General features: G+C 33.1%; 2 protein-coding genes across 2 annotated transcripts; both read left to right on the top strand.

Moving 5' to 3' along the window:
- Positions 1 to 1655: 1655 nt before the first annotated feature.
- Positions 1656 to 7537, top strand: DAA1 (P-loop containing nucleoside triphosphate hydrolases superfamily protein). The gene is made up of 16 exons (XM_022280930.2): positions 1656 to 2047; positions 2994 to 3115; positions 3200 to 3288; positions 3373 to 3408; positions 3481 to 3577; positions 3848 to 3890; positions 4223 to 4323; positions 4535 to 4599; positions 4684 to 5180; positions 5254 to 5341; positions 5433 to 5558; positions 5641 to 6209; positions 6358 to 6496; positions 6590 to 6658; positions 6770 to 6898; positions 7065 to 7537. The coding sequence occupies exons 1-16, from the start codon at positions 1833 to 1835 to the stop codon at positions 7176 to 7178; spliced, it is 2499 nt and encodes an 832-aa protein (XP_022136622.1). The 5' UTR covers positions 1656 to 1832; the 3' UTR covers positions 7179 to 7537.
- Positions 7538 to 17534: 9997 nt separating this feature from the next.
- Positions 17535 to 19904, top strand: MAKR2 (membrane-associated kinase regulator). The gene is made up of 2 exons (XM_088118595.1): positions 17535 to 19281; positions 19405 to 19904. Exons 1-2 carry the CDS (start codon positions 18054 to 18056, stop codon positions 19488 to 19490), a joined length of 1314 nt encoding a protein of 437 aa, XP_087974721.1. The 5' UTR covers positions 17535 to 18053; the 3' UTR covers positions 19491 to 19904.
- The last annotated feature ends 407 nt before the right edge of the window (positions 19905 to 20311 follow it).

Genomic DNA, 20311 nt, shown 5'->3' with positions numbered 1-20311 from the left:
CAGAGGCAGTGGCAGGGAATTTGGCAACTTGGCCAAATTGAACTGTGTTGATCAATTCCCATATCATATTACATCACATATCACACTTTCCCATAACCCTCTTTCCCTCCATCATCAAAATTCATCTGGATCCAATGAGACATCTTCATAATCCTCAATTTAAGCTTACAAAAATCTTTTAGATTTTTTATCATAAGTTTTATGTGATTAATATTACGTGTTTGAATGTCTCCGATATGAAAATACATAAAAAAAAATTAAAATAAGTGATACAAATTAAGCGAATACAACTCAACGGTAATTATAAATAAATAAATGAGACTTTTTTTTTATTTCTCCCGCTTAAAAACAATAAACAAGAGAGAGAGAGAGAGAGAGAGGGAATGAAAGTTGTCGTTGTCCAAGAATTTGAAGAGTCGAAGGAGAAGTGGGGAAATGTCCGAGGAATTCGGATCAGTTGCGTCTAGGTTGTCCTACGTGGGTAAAGTGGGCCCCATCTTCCACTACAGGCCCAAGTTGCGATTACCGGAGAGCTGGGGGTCTCCTAAAATCAATATTGATTTATTATTTGTTTCCATGCTACCTTCAACAATTTTTTAGATGGTTAAAGAAATAATAGAATTCGAAACAAACATAGAAAAACTTGTTTAGAATAATTAAGGGTCCTTTCATGATATCCATGTTTCCTCCTTTTTCTAATAAAAAAAAATGAATTCAACTACGATGAAACAAAGTTTTTATTTATGTTTTGAAACAAATTGAAAATGAGAAAAATAATGAAGAAACTTATTTTGATTGTTTCCAAAATTTCATACAAATTTTGAGAATGTTCCTAAAAAAAATGAAAAACAAGAATCATAGTTAGTTGCAAAATGCTTAGATTTTTATAAAAAATTCGAAACAATAAACAAGAAACGAGGATGTTATCAAACGGATCCTTAGTTGACACTAAATAAACTTAACTTTTTAATAGCGGTAATAAAAATTACAAGTAAATAAATAACGACATGTCCACCCCCACAACTACAACCACAATTAATCATATTAAAAGTTAACTTTGTTGGAGTGTCGGTTAAGTATTATAGACAATGTACTTTGATATGTCATGTTAAAACTTCTTTCAAAAATATTAACGAATATTTGTGTAAATAATATATATCTTTTTCTAGTATTTAAACTTTTGAAAATATAATCTGGATACAAGTACCTCCGTACCTTTAAGTATATCCATGATGATATGATATGATATTCTTTCATCATCTATATACCCTCTCCTCTAATTAAGATTCTCAATTGATGTTATCTATATATTATGAATCACTTTTTTTTCCTAATCAATACCAGAAGAAGATATATATATATATATATATATATATATATATATATATATATATTAGTTGGAGGGTAATTTAGGGGAAGCAAGAGGCATGGGTTATCTTATCTCCAAGACTCGCATGTCGGCGCAAACTCTGAGAATTGAGAAAGAAACATAATTCAGCAATTCTATTAAGTAAATAAAGAAAGGAAAAAAGAAAAGTGTGTGAATAGAGGCATGAGACAGCCGATTGTTGGAACCGTGAAGAGAGTGGCACGTAACCACCAAAGGTGGGACTCGGAATCCGAGGTATGTGCCTAACAAACTGCAAACCCAAAAACAAACACAAACACAAAACAAACCGGATGTCGCCGCTTCTCTCGCTTCCCCCTTATAAACACCCCATCTCCTCAAACTCACACAATTGTTCAAGTTCAAATTCAAACTCAAATTCAAATTCAAATTCAAATTCAAATTCACAATTCACAATTCACAATTTTGATTTCTGGTTGTCAAAATGGAGCAGAAGGGGCTGCTGCTGTCGGCGTTGAGCGTGGGGGTGGGCGTGGGCGTGGGGCTGGGATTGGCCACCGGCCAGAGCGTCGGAAAATGGTCCGCCGCTTCCTCCGCCGCCCTCATCACCGCCGACAAACTCGAACAGGAAATGCTTAAACAGATTGTCGATGGCCGACAAAGCAAGGTCACTTTTGATGATTTCCCCTATTATCTCAGGTAATTTGTTTTCTAAACTTTTTTTTACAAGATCAAGATCTAAATAGACATATATTTAGTCCTTTTTTCCGTATGTACGTATGGTCGTAATCAGATGTGTAATTTTCCGAGAAAATCATCGGACGAAGATTCTAAATTATTTGGGAAAAAAAAAACAAAAGAGAGATGGCCTTTTTTTTGTGTGTCCTTATCACATGATCTATTTTGGTGCATAAAGATAACATTGGGTTCCCACTATGATCGGTCTCTCGTAATCTCCTAATTATTCTTCTTGATTGTTTGTCGTTTCCAATTTTTAATAAGTAAATAAATAACTAACTGTTTCTTAATTATCTTTCTTTTTTTTTAATTGAAAAATAATCATAAATATGTTTGTATTCTCTAAAGTTTTGAATTAAAAAGGTCAACATTTTAATTGATATTTATTATGCAAGATTAAAAGTTGATTGTATTGTTTCTAGAATTTATACATAATTTTAGAATTTTTCTTTAAAGGAAAAACAAGAAACAACCAGAACCAAGAAACAAGAACCGATACTAAGTATATGCTTATGATTTTCAATATTATAAGGAATAAATAAAAGCAATATTTTTTTAAATTACTTTAATTGAAAAATATTGCATGAAATGAACCACCTGTGGAGGTGGCAGGTTTGTGACCAAATTGGGACACTTCTCCCCGATTCAAGTCCCATAAGGCATGCAGTCGGGGCTTTCTTCCCGATTGGGGATGAGTTCTATGCAACGTGGATTACAGTGTTGGGTGGTTGTTGATACCCTCGGTGATAGGGATCCAACTGGTGAACCCATGCAATGTGGATTCCGGGTTATAAAGAATATATATACTGCATAATATATGCGATTTTGTGTTTTGATTCTCTGGGAAACCAAAGAGCTGAATCATGAGTGTATTTGTGTTGGGAATTTTTGTATTGTGCGAGGACAGTGAACAGACACGAGTTCTATTGACAAGTGCTGCGTACGTCCATTTGAAACATGCTGAAGTTTCAAAGTTCACTCGAAATCTCTCTCCTGCAAGTCGAGCCATTTTGCTCTCTGGACCTGCTGGTCTCTCTCTTCTCTCTCTTGTAAATATTTGTTCAAAAGTTGTAATCTTTGCTTTGGGTTCTGATCTTTTTGTTTCCATTGAAGAACTTTACCAACAAATGCTTGCCAAGGCATTGGCCCACTACTTTGAAGCCAAGCTGTTGCTTTTGGATATCACTGACTTTTCTCTAAAGGTGAAATTCATACATTTTATTACATTTTTGTGGGGTTTCTTTCTTTTTGAATTACTATTCAATTTAGTGTTTTTAATGATTCAGATCCAGGGCAAATATGGCACTGCAGTCAAAGAACATGTAAGCTTTCTAACTTACAAAACATGTGATTTGAATTTCTCTCTCTGATTTTTTTGTTTAATGTTCATATAGGGTTTTAAAAGGTCTACTTCAGAGTCAACATTGGAGAGATTGTCTGGCTTGTTTGGATCATTTTCTATCCTTCCACCCAGGGAACAACAAAAAATAGGTTGGTTTTTTGGCTAATACATATATTTATAACTATATACATAATGATCGAACCTTCTAGGATATTGATCCAGTATTGTTAAATATGGTGTTTGAGAAATCGAGACTAATTAAGGTATGTGGGTGGTAGCTGGGAATAAGAAATGGGTATTCTAGTAATTGTCATACATATGATTTTTATTTTGATTTCAGACAATTTTAGTAAACGTCTTTTATGTAGCATTTTCATCTCCATTTCCGATCTTGGGCTAACCGAGATGTTTGGCTGTAGGTTCATTGCGAAGGCAAAGTAGTGGTGTGGAACTTTCATCATGGTATGATTAGCCTACTTATTCTTTCTTTGTCTATATAATCTTCACTATTTCAATGAAATGTACAACATACAAGATTATACATTTATTGTAAATTCATGAGTACCTACAAAAATATTGTCATTTTGTAGATTACCATAATAAAATTACACTAATGGAACATAATATTGTGGGGATATATCAATAGTTTTCAGATTTAAGTCTTAGACCTCATGGGAAGAGGGAAAAAAAAAGGAGTAGATGCCTTAACTACGAAGTTATGCTTACGTTAGCAAATTAGTCGAGCCCTTAGACAGACAAGGATCTTGTTATGTATCTTGTGTTTTGATTTGCAGGGGAATGGAAGGATCTTCCAGTCTTCCGAAACTTCGAAGAAATGCCTCGGCCTCGGCTAACATCAATAACCTTGCAACACACTGCAATGTTGAGAAGCCAGGTCTGCCATATTCCATATCCAATGACTAGCGAACTTATTAAAATATTTCAAACAAAGTCTCTGGGAATTTCCTGTCTCATGATTCAAAATTCCCTTCAAATTTTATTTTTGACCAATGTGGTACAATTTTTTGTGGTTCTTTTCGGGTTTGACACTGTTGATTGTTCTCTTTTTAGATTTCTCGACTTAGTTTGAGTTTAATTGTTTGTAGCTCCCCTTAAGCGCACGAGCAGCTGGTCCTTTGAGGAGAAACTTCTTATACAGTCTCTGTATAAGGTAATAATGAGTAGCATTCTTCACCGATTTAATTGAAATTTATATGATTTTTGGTTAGAACATAGGCTTTTTATTTGTATGCAGGTTCTTCTATACGTGTCGAAAGCGAGTCCGATTGTTTTATATCTTCGTGACGTAGATAGGTTCTTATCCAAGTCAAATAGGGTGTACAACTTGTTCCAGAAAATGCTTCAGAAACTATCTGGATCGATTTTGATTCTTGGTTCAAGAACTATTGACTCGAGCAATGATTATATGGAGGTGGACGAGAGGCTTTCTGCTCTTTTTCCTTATAACATCGAGATCAGGCCACCCGATGATGAATCTCATCATGTCAGCTGGAAGTCCCAATTGGAAGAGGATATGAAGACGATCAAGGTTCAGGACAACAGAAACCATATCACGGAAGTTCTTTCAGCGAATGATCTCGACTGTGACGATCTCGATTCGATCTGTGTTGCTGATACCATGGTTCTCAGTAACTACATAGAAGAGATTGTGGTGTCTGCCATTTCTTATCATCTAATGAACAACAAGGATCCTGAATACCGAAACGGAAAACTGATCATTTCAAGCAAGAGGTAAGATCAATTCTTTGTGGTTGGGTTCTCAATTGTCGGTTTTAAGTACTTATAGTTTTGGGGTATGGAGCAGTTTGTCCCATGGATTGAACATATTCCAGACAGGAAAATCCAATGGCAAAAACACTATAAAGCTTGAAGCACAAGCCGAAGCATCGAAGGTTCATATATATTTTAGTTCGACCATTATATTTTAACGTCTTGAGGACAATCAAATAAGTTTGTTGAGGGCTTTAATTTTGTTATCTCTAGGACTCAGGACTGATGAAAACCGAAGCGAAAGCTGATACCGCGGCTCCCGAAAACAAAAGCGAAACGGCATCTACTACAGTGCCAAAAACCGAGGGAGAGATAGCTGTTCCAGCTGCAAAAGCTCCTGTAGGTCTCTAATTCTGAATCATCTTTTCCCTATCAGTGGCATTAATTACTGATGTTTGTATTGTTATAAAATGTCACATAGGAAGTTCCACCAGACAACGAGTTCGAGAAACGCATTAGGCCTGAAGTCATACCAGCGAACGAGATTGGTGTTACATTTGCTGATATTGGGGCCATGGAAGAGACAAAAGAATCCCTTCAGGAACTCGTAATGCTTCCTCTCCGGAGGCCGGATCTATTTCTCGGAGGGCTGTTAAAGCCCTGCAGGGGCATATTGTTGTTTGGACCGCCCGGAACTGGAAAGACTATGTTAGCCAAGGCCATAGCCAGAGAAGCCGGAGCAAGCTTCATTAATGTATCAATGTCTACCATAACTTCCAAATGGTTTGGAGAAGACGAGAAAAACGTCCGTGCTTTATTCACGTTGGCCGCCAAAGTGTCTCCCACCATTATATTCGTAGACGAGGTAGATAGCATGCTCGGGCAGCGGACGAGAGTAGGCGAGCATGAGGCAATGAGGAAGATAAAGAACGAGTTCATGACTCATTGGGATGGACTCTTGACAAAGCCAGGGGAGGGCGTGCTCGTTCTAGCAGCAACAAATAGGCCATTCGACCTCGATGAAGCCATCATACGGCGTTTTGAGAGAAGGTATATCTTCTTTTCGTGATGCGACATTCAATGTCCCCCGAGTGTTTCAAATTGCACTCACAAACAATGTTGATTGTACCCGTGCCTGTGCTATATGTTCAGATGATTTTCTTTTAGATCAAACCTGAAAGCCAAATTTTATGAACAGAATACTGGTGGGGTTACCAACAGCAGAAAATAGAGAAATGATACTGAGAACTCTTTTGGCAAAAGAAAAGGTGGAAGAAGGACTGGACATGAAGGAGCTTGCAACAATGACAGAAGGATATAGTGGAAGTGATCTCAAGGTTTGATTTTAATTGCACAACTAATTATATTTACTTTTGAAGTTCCAAATGCAGTTACAAGTTTCTTGACTGAGACATTGCTTTCGAAACCAGAACTTCTGCATGACAGCTGCGTATCGACCTGTTCGCGAATTAATTCAGCAAGAACGACTAAAGGATCTTGTAAGTACAAGGGAATCAATAGGGGCAGTTTTCTGTCTTTTCATTTCCTTTGCTTTCATGTAAGATTCAAGACCGACCCTGTGTCTTCGCTGCGTTGTCTGTTTTTTGTAGGAGAAAAAACGAAGAGCTGCTGAAGGACAGAATGCAGCAGGGGATGCAGCAGCAGGGGAAAGCAAAGAAGAAAGAGTAATCACTCTCAGAGCACTAAATTTGGAGGACTTCAGACTAGCAAAGAATCAGGTAACAGTTCATCTCCTTGTCCTTTTTACCATTTTCTTGAAATCTCTTCTCAATCTCAACCCATCAGAATCTGTTTCCTTTCCCCTCCTCGTTCTTCGGCCCCAAAAACGATCTCGAAATTCAAGTTTTACAAGATCAGTTAAAATGGTTGGTTTTTTTGTTTCAGGTTGCAGCCAGTTTTGCAGCAGAAGGGGCAATGATGAGTGAGTTGAAGCAATGGAATGACTTATATGGGGAAGGTGGATCAAGAAAGAAGCAACAGTTGACATATTTCCTGTGAGCTTAGGCCATGGATGGATTATACATTAAAATGGGCTATAATTTTCCCTTCAAAACATGAAGATTATGTTGTAAGTTTTAGGGGTTATTTTTTTTTGTTTTTTCTTTCTTTTATGTGAGGAAGCTGTGTTTGTGTAAATATGAGGAAAATGGTTTGTATGATGTGTTGGAAAGTTTGATTTGTTCCATTTGTGTGGGGCTGGGCAGTGGGCTGTGTTGTGGGGATTACATAGGCAGCTAGTTTCTTTGTATGGGCTGGTGCTGTTCTAACAGCAAAAACAAGCAAGCCTATTTTTACTTTTAGTTGTGATTTCACTATCTTTCAATATTTTGTATGAAATCATTTCTTTTTGGTGTTTTTTTTCTCGTTTATAATATAATTGTTGTTAGATATTTTTTTCTTTTTCAAAAGAATTATCTTTTGCTCGACTTGTACAGTGGATTTTTTTTTAACGGGGAGTTGAAGTTTTGCTCCTCTGTACTCATAGGTATCAATGAGTACACGCGTGTGTCTCGAGGTCCGATCTTAGTAGACATCAATGATTTTTGGTATGTTAAACTTAAAAGTGTGGACTTGAAACCAAAAGATTGTATGTCTTTACCAATTAAACTGTCCAATTAGTACAATGTTTACCCCAGGGTTTTATTTGAAGAGTCATTAAAAGAGAGGTACTGTTTTGTGTGTCGAGTGAATTATAAAATGTATTATTTTGCGAGTCTGAGTGAATTATAAAATGTATTATTTTGTGTGTTTATGAATTATAAGACTCATGTCTAGTACAATTATTTTACCCTTTTATTAAAATTTATGACAAGCTCTGAATTGCTTAAATTTGATTTTGTGTCAAGTTTGATTTTTTTTTAATTATTGAAATTAGTGAGTATTTTTTAGAGATTTTTTAATTTTATTTATTATTATTATTATTATTATTATTATTATTATTATTAGAATTGGTTGATGAATTAGCTGAAATTAAATGGAAAGTAAAATTTGCAACATATATATGACTTCAATTTTAATAATGTTAAAAATTAAAGATGAAAATTGGTGCACCTTGCCAAAATTAGGGGTAAGATTTTTTTTTTTTTTTTTTTATGTAACTTTGAAAATCATATCATACTTAAAAATTTCATTCAAAAGTTCTCATTTGGAGAATGTTTGAAATCTCATCAATTAAAAGAAGAAAAGAAAGCTCAAATTTGTTTAGTTGGTGATCTAAAATCATAAATTTGAAAACAATAAATTCAATAAAAAACAGGATTTATATTTTATGTTTTTAATGTTTTCGGATATATATTTGATAGTAAATTTAAAAATTGTTAAAGGTGTTTAGTTTTATATTTGTAAACCTGTTGTAGTTTCTAATTAAATATTTACTTCTATCTAAAATAATATTAATTAGTTAATTAACCTATATTATAAATTTTGTAGAATTATTATTTTATCATATGATATAAATTTTGAAATATATATTTAATTTTTAATTTTAACAAAAATAAATGAGTTTATAACATTAAATAATACATTTATCAAAATTTCTTTTAAAATTTCAAATTCAAAATATGAAAATACTAAAATCATAGTTGTTTTCAGAAATTACACTCTTTGAACCACATCATCTAAAAACAGTTTAAAAGAAAAACAACTAAACAAATATTTATTGAAATCAGTCCATTCAAATGAAAACAAAGAAATAGAATCTGAATTGCATCTTTTTTCTTTCTTTTTTTTTCTAATAAAAGAAACATAAATATAAAGACAATCTCACTTATTGTGGATAACATATGTATTTATTAATCAAAATAAGAAAAGAAAAAAGATTATTTAAAAATTTTCAAATAAGACAAAAGGAGTTAAAAAAGCTAAAAAGTATGATAAAGTAAACATGAAAACTAAAGGTATAGATATGTATTAAAGAAAAATAAAAGAACAATGTCATTCCCACAAAAAATGCCAAAATTTGTGATTACTATCATCATGTTGTCTCTACTGCTCAAAATTGTAGCTTTATGGACCCACTAATAAATAAAAGCATCAATTTTATAGAAAGTTAAAAAAAAAAATTTCTTTATATAAAAAAAAATTATTAAAAATAAACCTTTGAATTCTATATTAAAATAACGATTCTGTTTTTGTGCTTTCAAGTTGGTAATAATTTAATTCTTGAATTAGGATGTAACAATTTATTTCTTATAATTCCAATATATAACATTTTAATCTATATCGTAAAAAAATTCATAAAAAATAAGTGTCGCCTTTTATCATATAACAATTTCGTTGTCGTAATTTATGAACACGTTTGGTCGTTCATCAATTTATCAATTTACGTATAAAATTTTAATAATAATTTTCATAATAAGGAGTAAATCATTACGAATTTTAAAATACAAAGACTAAATTATTGCATACTAAAATGCAGGTATTAAATTGTTACTAATTTAAGGTCGTTACTAAATTTTTATTTAAGTGAAAGTACAATAATCATAAGTATTTTTTACTTAAAAAATCTCGCTTTACTAAAATGAGTCGTTTTGTACTCTTTTGAAAGTTAAAGGCCGAAATCTTTCATCTTTTATCATACCAAATAGGAAAAAAAAGATTACCAACATGAGTTCTAGTCTAATTGACACGTGTCTAACCAAGATGTCATGACTTAGAATTCACTCCTCTCATTTGTGCTATTGAAAATAAAAAATAAAAAAAATCTCACTCAGGTATTTACAATGAATTCAATTGCTCTGTTTCTACCTATGGAGCTCCAATTATGGTAGGATTAAGCATGTAATATTTAAGGATATTTTATTAAGGAAAATTTGAATGACTCAAATCTAATTTTAGTTTTTTTTTTGTTAAAGAAAAATAAAATAATGATATTGTTATTGGAAGAGGCGATCAAAATAATGAAAAAAATATTAGAATGGCTAAAAAAAGCAATTTGACTCACACCCTCTTGATTGTAGATATGTGCTATGAATGGATAAAGTCAAACTCGACGTTTAAGCTACATAATAAATATGAGTCTTAGTTATAACAGAGGACGAAATAGACTCAAATCGAAAAAGTCCAACGGAAGCACAAGGCTTGGACCACTAGGAGTTGAAACACGATTGATCGAGGCCAAAACCAACCAGGTATTAGCTGACAACTGGTTGGCTCCGACAATTCTTCGACCACTTGAAGCCTCTCTTTAGAAAGCTACGTTTCCTAGAAGTAAAAATGATTCAACTCCTATAAATAGAAAGAGAGGCTGAATCCTAGAGGTATGCAAAATAACTACTCTTAACTATACCACTTTCAACTTTCGATTCTAATCTAAGCATACCATACGGGTGTTCATTGTTTTTTGTTCCGCATCAACAAATATTTTAAGGATTAGAGCTATATTTAGATTGGCAATTAAAATTTATTCTCAAACAAACTTTGTTTATATATATATATAAAACAGAGGGAGAAGATATCTTAAATATAAAAATTAATTTAAGGTGAAAATAAATTAAATTTGAGTTTTCCAAGCGAGGGTGTTTTTCCTTTTCACTTTTCGGCTAGTCGGCTACTTTATTTTCTGCTTTCGGCCGCTGGACTTTGGAGTTATGGTTGGTTCATCTGTAAATTTGTAATGTAATTAGAACACAATAAAAAAGTATAATAATTATAAAACAAATCCAAATTAATTTTTGTCTTCTCTTTGAGAAGCTATTTTAGTCAACCCTATTTACATCTAAAAAGGCAAAAAAAAAAAAAAATTATTTTATTTGATTAAATGACACTTACTTCACGAATTTAGAAGACTGGATTTTGATAATTTAAATCGAAAACTTAGAGTTGATGTTTTGCTACACTATATGTTAAACTAGAAGTATTTTTTTCTTACCACATCGCACTCCAACAAATTTACGAATTACAAAATAATTGTGCGACACTTCCTTCCACCCATAATACAACACGAGGCTATACTGATGGTACAATAACTCTGTTAGATAAGTTGGATTTTCTAACAAATGGTGGCTATTAATTAAACTAAAAAACAGAGTTTGCAATATTTTTGAATTTATGGCTAAAATCTGTGCAATTATTGGGCCATTGAGATTGGAGCTCTCCTTTGACTCTCTTTTGAAAATCCCCATTTTTAAGTGATTTCTTGTTCTTTTATCCTCATTTTTCATCATACCTACAATCAAATCAATCAAATAAAGTGGATGCTCGTGCCTTTTATTTTATTACAATTTTTGGGTTTGATTTCCTTTCTTTGATTCTTTTAACTAATAAAATATAAATGATTTAATATTATTATTTTTTTTCTAATTTTGTTTTAGTTCTCAGTAACATTCTCTAAAATGGTGAATAAATTAACTTTTCTTCTGTATGTATATAAAGTTTTGAGTCAAAATCTCTAAGACTAATCACTGATAAACTTCTTTTTAGTCTTAAAAAAAATGTTAATTTAAATATTCAACATTTTGGTTTATAACTAAATTAATAAGTCAAAATATATTTAATATATATCTGTAATACTATCTCTCACAGAACTTTTGTAATAACAATTAGGTTAACTTTTAAATAATCTTAATTTTAATGGCAATATATACCACATATCTCACTTGTAATTTAACTTATTTAACTTTTAAAATATATATTTTTTAGTATACTTGTTTAGTTCACAACAAATGGGAGGTAGGGATTTTAGCCTCTTAAGAAAATAAATAACACCTTAACTATTTTTTTATTCTTTTCAGAAATAATTGTTGGATTTTTAATGCGTAAAAGATGAGGAAATTTGAAAATATTGATAAACAATTTAATATTCGAAAATTAAATTTGTAACTATTAATTCAAACCTAGGTTGTGAATTTTATTTTTCATTTTGTTTATTAATTATTTATTTATTTCTTTAGTTGTTATGTTTCTACCTTTGGTTAAAATTTAAGTTATATGTTTAAATAAAAGAGTTGTTTCTTAATTTTGTTAAAGTTATTCTTAAGAATGAACACACCACCACTCAACCCAAAAACTTAAGTTGATGGGTTGGGTAAATTTAATTCATTTATAGGGATTCTAACAGCTACCTATGTAAAAGTACATATGTGTTAAAGTTACTAGAGATGTTACATGTTTGTACAACTATATATTCATCGTTTGAGATATCCAAACATATTTGAGTTCTTCTCTTCTCACAAGAATTCTCTCTTCGTTGTTCTTGTTTGTGTTGAGAGCAAATATCTAAAATTTCTACAGTCTAAGTAGTTCGATGTTGCTGTTCTACGAAGTTAGTCATTGTATCATGTTAAAACAATCGCTACAGTCTGCTAGCAATTTATACAGAGCGAATATTTGTCTTCAGCCTACATTGAAGAGTGCCTATACTATATTTATCAAGTTTTGGTATTCATCAAATTGTCTGAATATGTATTGTCTGTAGCCAGTTACATTGTAATCTATTTGTTAGTATTATTAAATTTATATATACATCATATATTTACCCCACAATAATCCCTTTAACTAATTAAAGGTTGTTTCAAAAAAAGAAAAAAACTAATTAAATGCCGCGGTAAAATTTATTATAATTTCATTACAAGATTAACCAAATGTGTGACATTATTATGATTAAAAAGAGGAAGAAGAGAGGGAAGATCCGACAAAGGTGGATATAAATGAGATATGTTTCCAACTTTATGATCTCAATCAAGGAAGCAATTTAACTAAAATTAAGATTCTTTAATCTTTATCTTACTTTCTTCTTTTTTTGATTTTTTTTGAGGTTTTGTCCTATGTTAATAGAGGGAACAAATTGGACCTAATTGTACTTCACATCACAACAAAATGAAATTCTATTAATAAAAAACAATATAATATTATACTTTTGCTATTTATTTTTATCCATATATTTTGATGAATTTGTTTTCTAAATTAATAATAATAATAAAAAAAAAAACTACATTGATTTCATCATATGACTCACTTTTCAAAACTTGCTAATCTAAAAAAGAAAAAAAATTAATAAAATGAAGTATTAGTATCGTATAGGTTGAAGGTTTGAATCACTCTTTATTATTAATACTATATTTTTGAACTTTTATGAAAAACAAATAATAAATCTCAAATCTTTTTATAAATAATCTATAAGAGATCTTCCATTTTGAAACTCATTTTCTGAGTTCAAACGTCAAAATTCTAAACTCCCGATTATATAAATTCAAGTAAAATTGTTGTAAAATTGTGAACAAAAATATTTTGCAACAGATTTTTCTTTAGGTGGGTCCCACCTATTTTCTTGTTTAATTGTTTATTTATTTATTTTTAGTGCAGATGAAATTGAAACGAGAATTCAAGTCTCTGGTATATAATAATTTAGTACTATAGTTTTTATAATTTGTTACACGAATATCATATGCCCATTTTTCTTACTTCACTCAAAGAGAATTGAGCTTAATTTCTAATTGATTACGAATTTTTTAATGTAAAATCACATTGAAATTATTCATGAGTAAAAAGATCATACATTTTAAAAAATTATGTTTTATTTTGTTTTCCACACATGACTTGTTTGCTCCTTTTCTTCCAACTTTTTATTTCCTCATAAATCTTCATTGAATTGAAACCACCATAAAAAAAGTTAAAACATTTCTTGCTTAGGAAAAAAAAAAAGAAAAAGAAAAATACAAAATGGAATTAGAAGTTTTGGGACAAGGAAAAAGACAAAAACATGGAAAGTCCAAGTTCCCATCTTTTTCCAACAAATGTCATGATACTGATTTGGACCATGTGTTTCTATAACAAGATTATATATAAATTAAATTAAATTACATTAAAAAGAAAAAACAATTATATTGACATTTGAACTAAGGCCACCATGACAACACCAAACAAATCTATGTTTGGGGGACAACGACAACCTTAAGGGTGCCCACTCCCGACTTCTATTTCCCTTAACATATCAATTCATGTTTTCTTTAAAAAAAAAAAGGAAAAAAAATAAACGAGAGAAGAAAACCGTTGTGCCTTGAAAGTAATTCGGCACGATCTCGATGTTAAATCGTCACAAATCATTTACTCTCCAAAGTTAACACAACACCTTTTTTCTTAATATGCACTCGTGAGAAAAGAGTTGCAGCCGATCAGAACGTTTCTGTGTGGAACGAGAGTTTTTTAAGCGATCAGAAGCCCACTAAACGGGTTTGCCTTACAAACCCTTATCCCTCCCACTTGTGAATCTCCCTATATGAGACGCATTTTGGTTCATAAATATTTGTCATTTCCAACAAAAGTTTCACTCTTCACTTTTTTTCGCTGGTTAAACTTATATAGTCCTATTGATTGTAAATCATATCTCTATGTAGTCATTCTTAAAAACTACTACTTTTTTTTAATCATTCTCGAGTACAAATGTGTTAGGGTAGAAATTCAAACTTCGATCTCTAAAAGAGATTATCAATACCTTAATTAGTTAAATTATACTCAAGTTGACAAAGTATCATAGTTTTTTTAGTACTATAATTTTTTTTAGTAAAATAGTCATGGAGGTGAGATTTGGCCTCAAGAGAAAAAGTAGATATCTTAATCGTTGTGCTATGTTCATATTGACCAAAATACTATAGTTTAAATGAAATACTTTTCCACTGAAAAAATACTTTTTGATATCAAGTTGCGAATAAGAGGTCATTGAACAAAAAATCAACTAATTAACCACATTTTTATTACAAAAGTTATGTTAAGAGCCATCATTTAGTTCCTTGCTAAATACTTCTTCTAGATCTTGTAATAACAAAACTCTTTGTTAAATATCATCTTTTTTTTTCTAGTCTTTTACTCAAAAACACTGATACTAAATAACGAAAAAGAAGAAAAAAAAAAAAAAAAAGCTTACGCCCACGTGTAAATGGGGATGCAGTGAATATAGGGAGGGGGGAAGTTGGGGAATTTGATGCACTTTGGAGCTTTTTGATGAATAATGAAAATTTTGAAGTCTTTTTTTTCCCCCAAAATTACCTTTTTTTCTGTAAGAAATGAATACAGTGCGGGTCGGCCCATTTAAGATTCGGAGGCTGTGTCTCAGTACAAGGGGCCCACTTTCATCAAAAACCATAATTTTCTTTTTCTTTTTTATCTTATGGCCATGTGGACCCCACATATCATACATTAAATTATACCGAAAGTATTTGATCATATCTCTGAACGAGAGTTCATGAATTGTACTAAAAAAAAGTATCAATTATCATTGTCTGTTCGAATCCCCACCCCACTTTAGTACTAAAAAGACAAAGTACCAATTTATCATGCATGAAATTTGAATTTTGTTTTCAATATTTTGAAGGTTTTCATTCTATCTCAAATCTTTTATTGATATAAAATTTCATTTGTCGTCTATTTTTGTTAAAATACCTAGAGGAATTAACATGGTTGAGGCAAAATTTAAAAATTTAAAAATCATTAGAGGCGAAATAAAATACAACTGGAGAGATATATGTATAAATAGTTTAAAATAAATCTTTATTTTTAAATATAACTGAAAGTTTGAAATTCCAACCAAGAGGTTGTGAGTTCAATCCCCTATCCACAAGTTGTACCAGAAAAAAATGAAAATTTGAAATTCCACCCTTGTAAAATACATGAAAAATATGATAAGTGGTGGCATTTTCGGAAATAGATATTAAATTTATGCTATCCGAGTGTAATTTTAAGTTATTTAATTTCGCCCCTAGTATTTTGCAACTTTTAACTTAGTGTTAAAAAAAACAAATAAGATTAAAAATGTTTTTTTTTAAAAAATGGGATATTCAAAGAGTGTGCATGTTGATATTTCATCTATATTGCCCTCACTTTGTCATTATTAAAAAAGGACCCCTCATCTTACCCTATTTTCTCTATTTGCACCCCTACTCTTTTATTTCTCCTACTTCCACCACTTGTTTTATAATGGATAAATTTCTTTTCCTCACAAAAGATGAAATCTTTATTTATTTATTGCAGTACAAAAGGAGCAAGAAAGATGAAGTGAGTTTGATAGGATTAAAAAAAAGAAGTGACTTTATAGTTAAAATGGAATAAACAACAATACAACTTTTTGTATTAAAATACGTGTAAATCTTTAGTACATTATTCTTTATTATTGCTTTGTGTTGGTGGATTTTACTTTTATATTTATGTTCATAAGATTCATAATTAGTACCTAGATTATTGTTTTCCCACTATTTTATTTTTTGTAACATTTTTTTTTCAATAAGGTTATGAATGAGGGAGGAGAATGCAAATCTTATATGAATAGTTTAGTTCTATTTCCTTTTTTTTGTTTTCCAATCCTACTATATTTGGTTGTCAAGGAAACACATCTGAAATAAATTTCGATGTAAATAGCTATAACGGAGTTTGAGCTCATTCCTTCTAAAGCATTTTGATTTAACTGGACCATTTAGATCGTCTGTGAACCAACTCATTCACTTTAAAACAAGCATAATTTTTATAAATAGAAACTAAAAACAAAATAGTTATCTAACACCTGCTTAAATATTTTATTCAAATCACTTGAAAAAACAAATACTATTTTATATTCTTAAGTTAACTAATATAAAATCCAAACCTCAAGCTCAACATTAGGTAAGGTTAATTAAACAATAATATTTGAAATTCGAAATATTTTTTTATTTCTTACCAAGCAAAGTCGATTATACTCGAAAGGCCATAACATTGGAGGAGTATTTTTCTTAATATTTATAGAAAAATCATCATAGGATGGGATTAATGGTGAAAGGGACAACTTATAATCCCAAGTTTCAGGTAATAAATGAAAGTAGGGATGAACAATGTCTTTAATGGTTCAGAATCATTCAAATTAATCTTTCTATCAAAAGATCATTAATTCAATTTTTTTAACAAGAATTGAATGGGTATTGCTAGTCCCTACAACTATAAGGGAATGAACCATCTCCTTCACTTTTTCTTGCCCTAGGGAGAGAAGAAAAAACCCTAATCATACAAATTGAAGGGTGCTTTAGATTCCTATAAATATCTCTCCACCCCTTTTTCACTCCCAATTCTCAATCCTTTGATTGAGAGTTTTGAATACGGGTATTATTTTCCTCTACAAGGATCCATTTCAAACCGAGCGGTCAATCTTTATTTAGCGTTTAAGTATGTTTGACTTGGAGCAGTCTTCGATGTAAGAAGATGCAAACAAAGTCGCATATTGATTATGAAATAGCATAATTGTCAATTGATATGAGGTATTTTAGGTTAAATCAAAATTAAAGTCTTGAAAATTATGTTCAAAGAAGACAATATGCACCTAGATAAGGTTGTCCCCAACTAGATATGCTAATCACAATTCTGAATTAGTAAAGAAAGTTAAGTTGCGTGGAAAAAGAAGATTAAAAATCCTTACTTTGTTTATAATAAAAAATGACCCAAATGGCGAAATGAAAAAGCTTTACAAACTTTGGATTGGAATCCCTCTCTTGTTGCTTCATCCCTCTCTCTCTTTCATTTACTCTGTCACTGTCTTTCCCATTTCTGACGCTGAGGACTGGGCTCACATGACTACTCTGCAAACCACGTATTCCAAATGGACAAAATAAACTCAAAAAAACCTTCCCTCTCTCTCTCTCTCTCTCTCTCTCTCTCTCTCTCTCTCTCTCTCGTCTAGTGAAAAGGCCTTTACCCACACTCTCTGTGTAGAGTTCTGCCACTCCCATTTCCAGCCCTGCAAAGTGCAACAACCATTACCATCGTCCTTCGACTGAGCAGCCTCCTCTCTCAAAAAACCTTCTTTTTCCCCTATCTTTACCCCCTCTTTTCCTTTTTACCACCCCCCCTTCTTCTCTAAAGCTAGCCCACCTTATTTGCTCTTCCCCATTTCTCTTTCTCTTTACTCTGGCTCTCCCAACCATGGAAAGCTTCAGCTTGCTCAAGTACTGGAGAGGGGGCGGCGCCGCTGTTGGGGCTGGTGCTGCGGCCCCTGATTTTGCTTTTAATGCTGGCTCCTCCGCTGGGACGGCCACTGTTGTCACCGCCGTGGCGCAGAACCAGACGGAGACTGATGAGGAGGACGACGGCGATGATGGGCCTTTCTTTGATTTGGAGTTTGCTGTTCCTGATGAGGAGGAGGCCCCAAAACAGGGGAGAAACTGTGTTGATGGGAGTGAGGAGGAGGAGGAGGAGGAGGAAGAAGAAGAAGATGATGGGGATTCTGATGGGGAGAGGGAGTTTAACTTCACGCTCTCCTCTGGCTCTAGCAACGATCATTCCGATGCCAATCTCACGTTTTCTCCTTCCGATGACCTGTTTTTCAAGGGAAAACTTGTCCCTGTTGAAGCTTCCTCCAATGGCGGGTCCGAACCGAACTCCAGGCCGCAGCTTCGTGTCACATTGTTGAAATCAGCCGCCAAGTTCCGGGTCTTCATGTCGGGCCTCAAGAAATCGAAATCCAACGGGGAAAAGAAAACAGAGACGGACGGATCGGTTGGGGAACCGGCCAAACCAGAAACCAAGGAAGAAGAGACGCCGGAGAACCCACCCGAGAAAAACGAGAACCCACCGGAGAAAAACCAGAGTCAGGCGAAGAACAAGTTCTTCGCAGTGAAATTTAAGGTAGAGGAAGTTCCGATCATGTCTCTGTTTACCAGAGACAACAGTTCGAGGGGCTCCGGCGGAGCCACCAACAAACCCCAAAAACAGAGCGCCGACGAATCAGCTTCAGAGGAAAACCGATTCTCGAAAGACGTAATAATGCAGAAGTATTTGAAGATGGTGAAGCCTCTCTACATTCGGGTTTCGAGGAGATACGGGGAGAAGTTCAGGTTATCCGGGCAGCTAATTTTGGGGGCAGCCGGAGCTAAGTCCGGTTCGCCGCCGGTCGAGAAGAGCGTGACAGAAACAGAAGCTGTACAAACTCAAGCACCAACGACCACCACCACCACCAAGGGTGGCAGGAACATGCCAGCGAGGCTAAGAGTGGTTTGCAAGCATTTGGGGAAAAGTCGGTCAGCTTCCTCCGCCGTAGCGGCGGCGCCACTCCCGGCGGCGCCGTCAAGAAGGGACGATTCCCTTCTGCAGCAACAGGACGGAATCCAGAGTGCCATTCTTCATTGCAAGAGATCCTTCAACGCTTCTCGAGGTAAAAAAAAAAAACTATTCACTGTTCACTATTCTGTAACTTGAAATAAAAGTTTCTCCTTTCGCTTCATTAATGGATGATTTCCTTTCTTTCTCTGCTGACACAAAATGAAAAAAACAACAGATTCAGAGTCTTCTCTGCTGTCAAGGTCAGCGAGCGACACTCTGCGTGAAAAACCTTCAGATTTAACAGAAAAAGCTACTGGTTGAAGGTAAAGAAAAACGATGACTGATCAACCCATGAGGAAATTTCAAGCCAAACAGAAACGGCGGGAGAATTTTGGTCAATGTCTTGAATATTTTCTCTCGCTATATAAATATATATATATATGTATGTAAATGTGCAGCTGTTGGGTTAGGGATGAATTTGTGGGTGCCTTTGCCTTGAAAGTGAAAGTTCCAATCTTTCCATAGAAGGGAAAGAAGAAGAAGAAGGCAGGAAACATTGGATTGTATGTGTTTTTGTAATCAGTAAAAAGTATTAGGAACTGATACATACAACCAAGCACAGCACAGTTGCCCAAGAATGTGATTTTTTTCTTTTGGTTGCTCTACTCCCTAATTGAAACTGAGAAAACCACCGAGCTCAAGTGGGTGCTATGAAATTATGTTGCTTTTTTTGGCTTTTTAGATTGGTAAAAGGATGTGGGTCTGTTAGTAGACTGTGTCACTGTGGCTAAAATAGTGTCTTTAGTGGTCAGAGAAGTGGGGAAAAGTGGGTTTTACTTAAATAGTGAAAATGAGCTTCTTTCTTTCTTTTTGGGGTCTAGAGAGAGAAAGAGAGATGGGTTATCCTTTTTTTTCCTCTCTCCAACTCTTGTTTTATCCAATGGATTATGGTCTAAAAGTAACAGCCAAGGGAACCATGTGGGGATTTATTGAATCCCTTTATGGAGGATAATCATTATGGTTCTCCATATTCATGTATCAGTTGAAATGTTTGCTCAACTAAAGTTTAAATATTTGGGGTTTATAGATTCAATTCTGTCTTTTCATGGCACAAGGTTTTGTTTTGGTCCCATGAAAATCAC

The sequence above is a fragment of the Momordica charantia genome (assembly GCF_013281855.1).
Source record: "Momordica charantia cultivar OHB3-1 chromosome 10 unlocalized genomic scaffold, Mcharantia_2.0 BLBB01000010.1, whole genome shotgun sequence".
Lineage (NCBI taxonomy): Eukaryota > Viridiplantae > Streptophyta > Magnoliopsida > Cucurbitales > Cucurbitaceae > Momordica > Momordica charantia.
Note: the sequence above shows the minus strand (reverse complement) of the source record. Positions and strands in the feature narration are given on the sequence as shown.

Coding starts and splice junctions, on each gene's coding strand:
- DAA1 (XM_022280930.2), top strand. CDS start 1,833: ATGGAGCAGAAGGGGCTGCTGCTGTCGGCGTTGAGCGTGGGGGTGGGC. Junction 2,048..2,993: donor GATTTCCCCTATTATCTCAG/GTAATTTGTTTT, acceptor GTGCGAGGACAG/TGAACAGACACGAGTTCTAT. Junction 4,324..4,534: donor CTGCAATGTTGAGAAGCCAG/GTCTGCCATATT, acceptor AATTGTTTGTAG/CTCCCCTTAAGCGCACGAGC.
- MAKR2 (XM_088118595.1), top strand. CDS start 18,054: ATGGAAAGCTTCAGCTTGCTCAAGTACTGGAGAGGGGGCGGCGCCGCT. Junction 19,282..19,404: donor ATCCTTCAACGCTTCTCGAG/GTAAAAAAAAAA, acceptor AAAAAACAACAG/ATTCAGAGTCTTCTCTGCTG.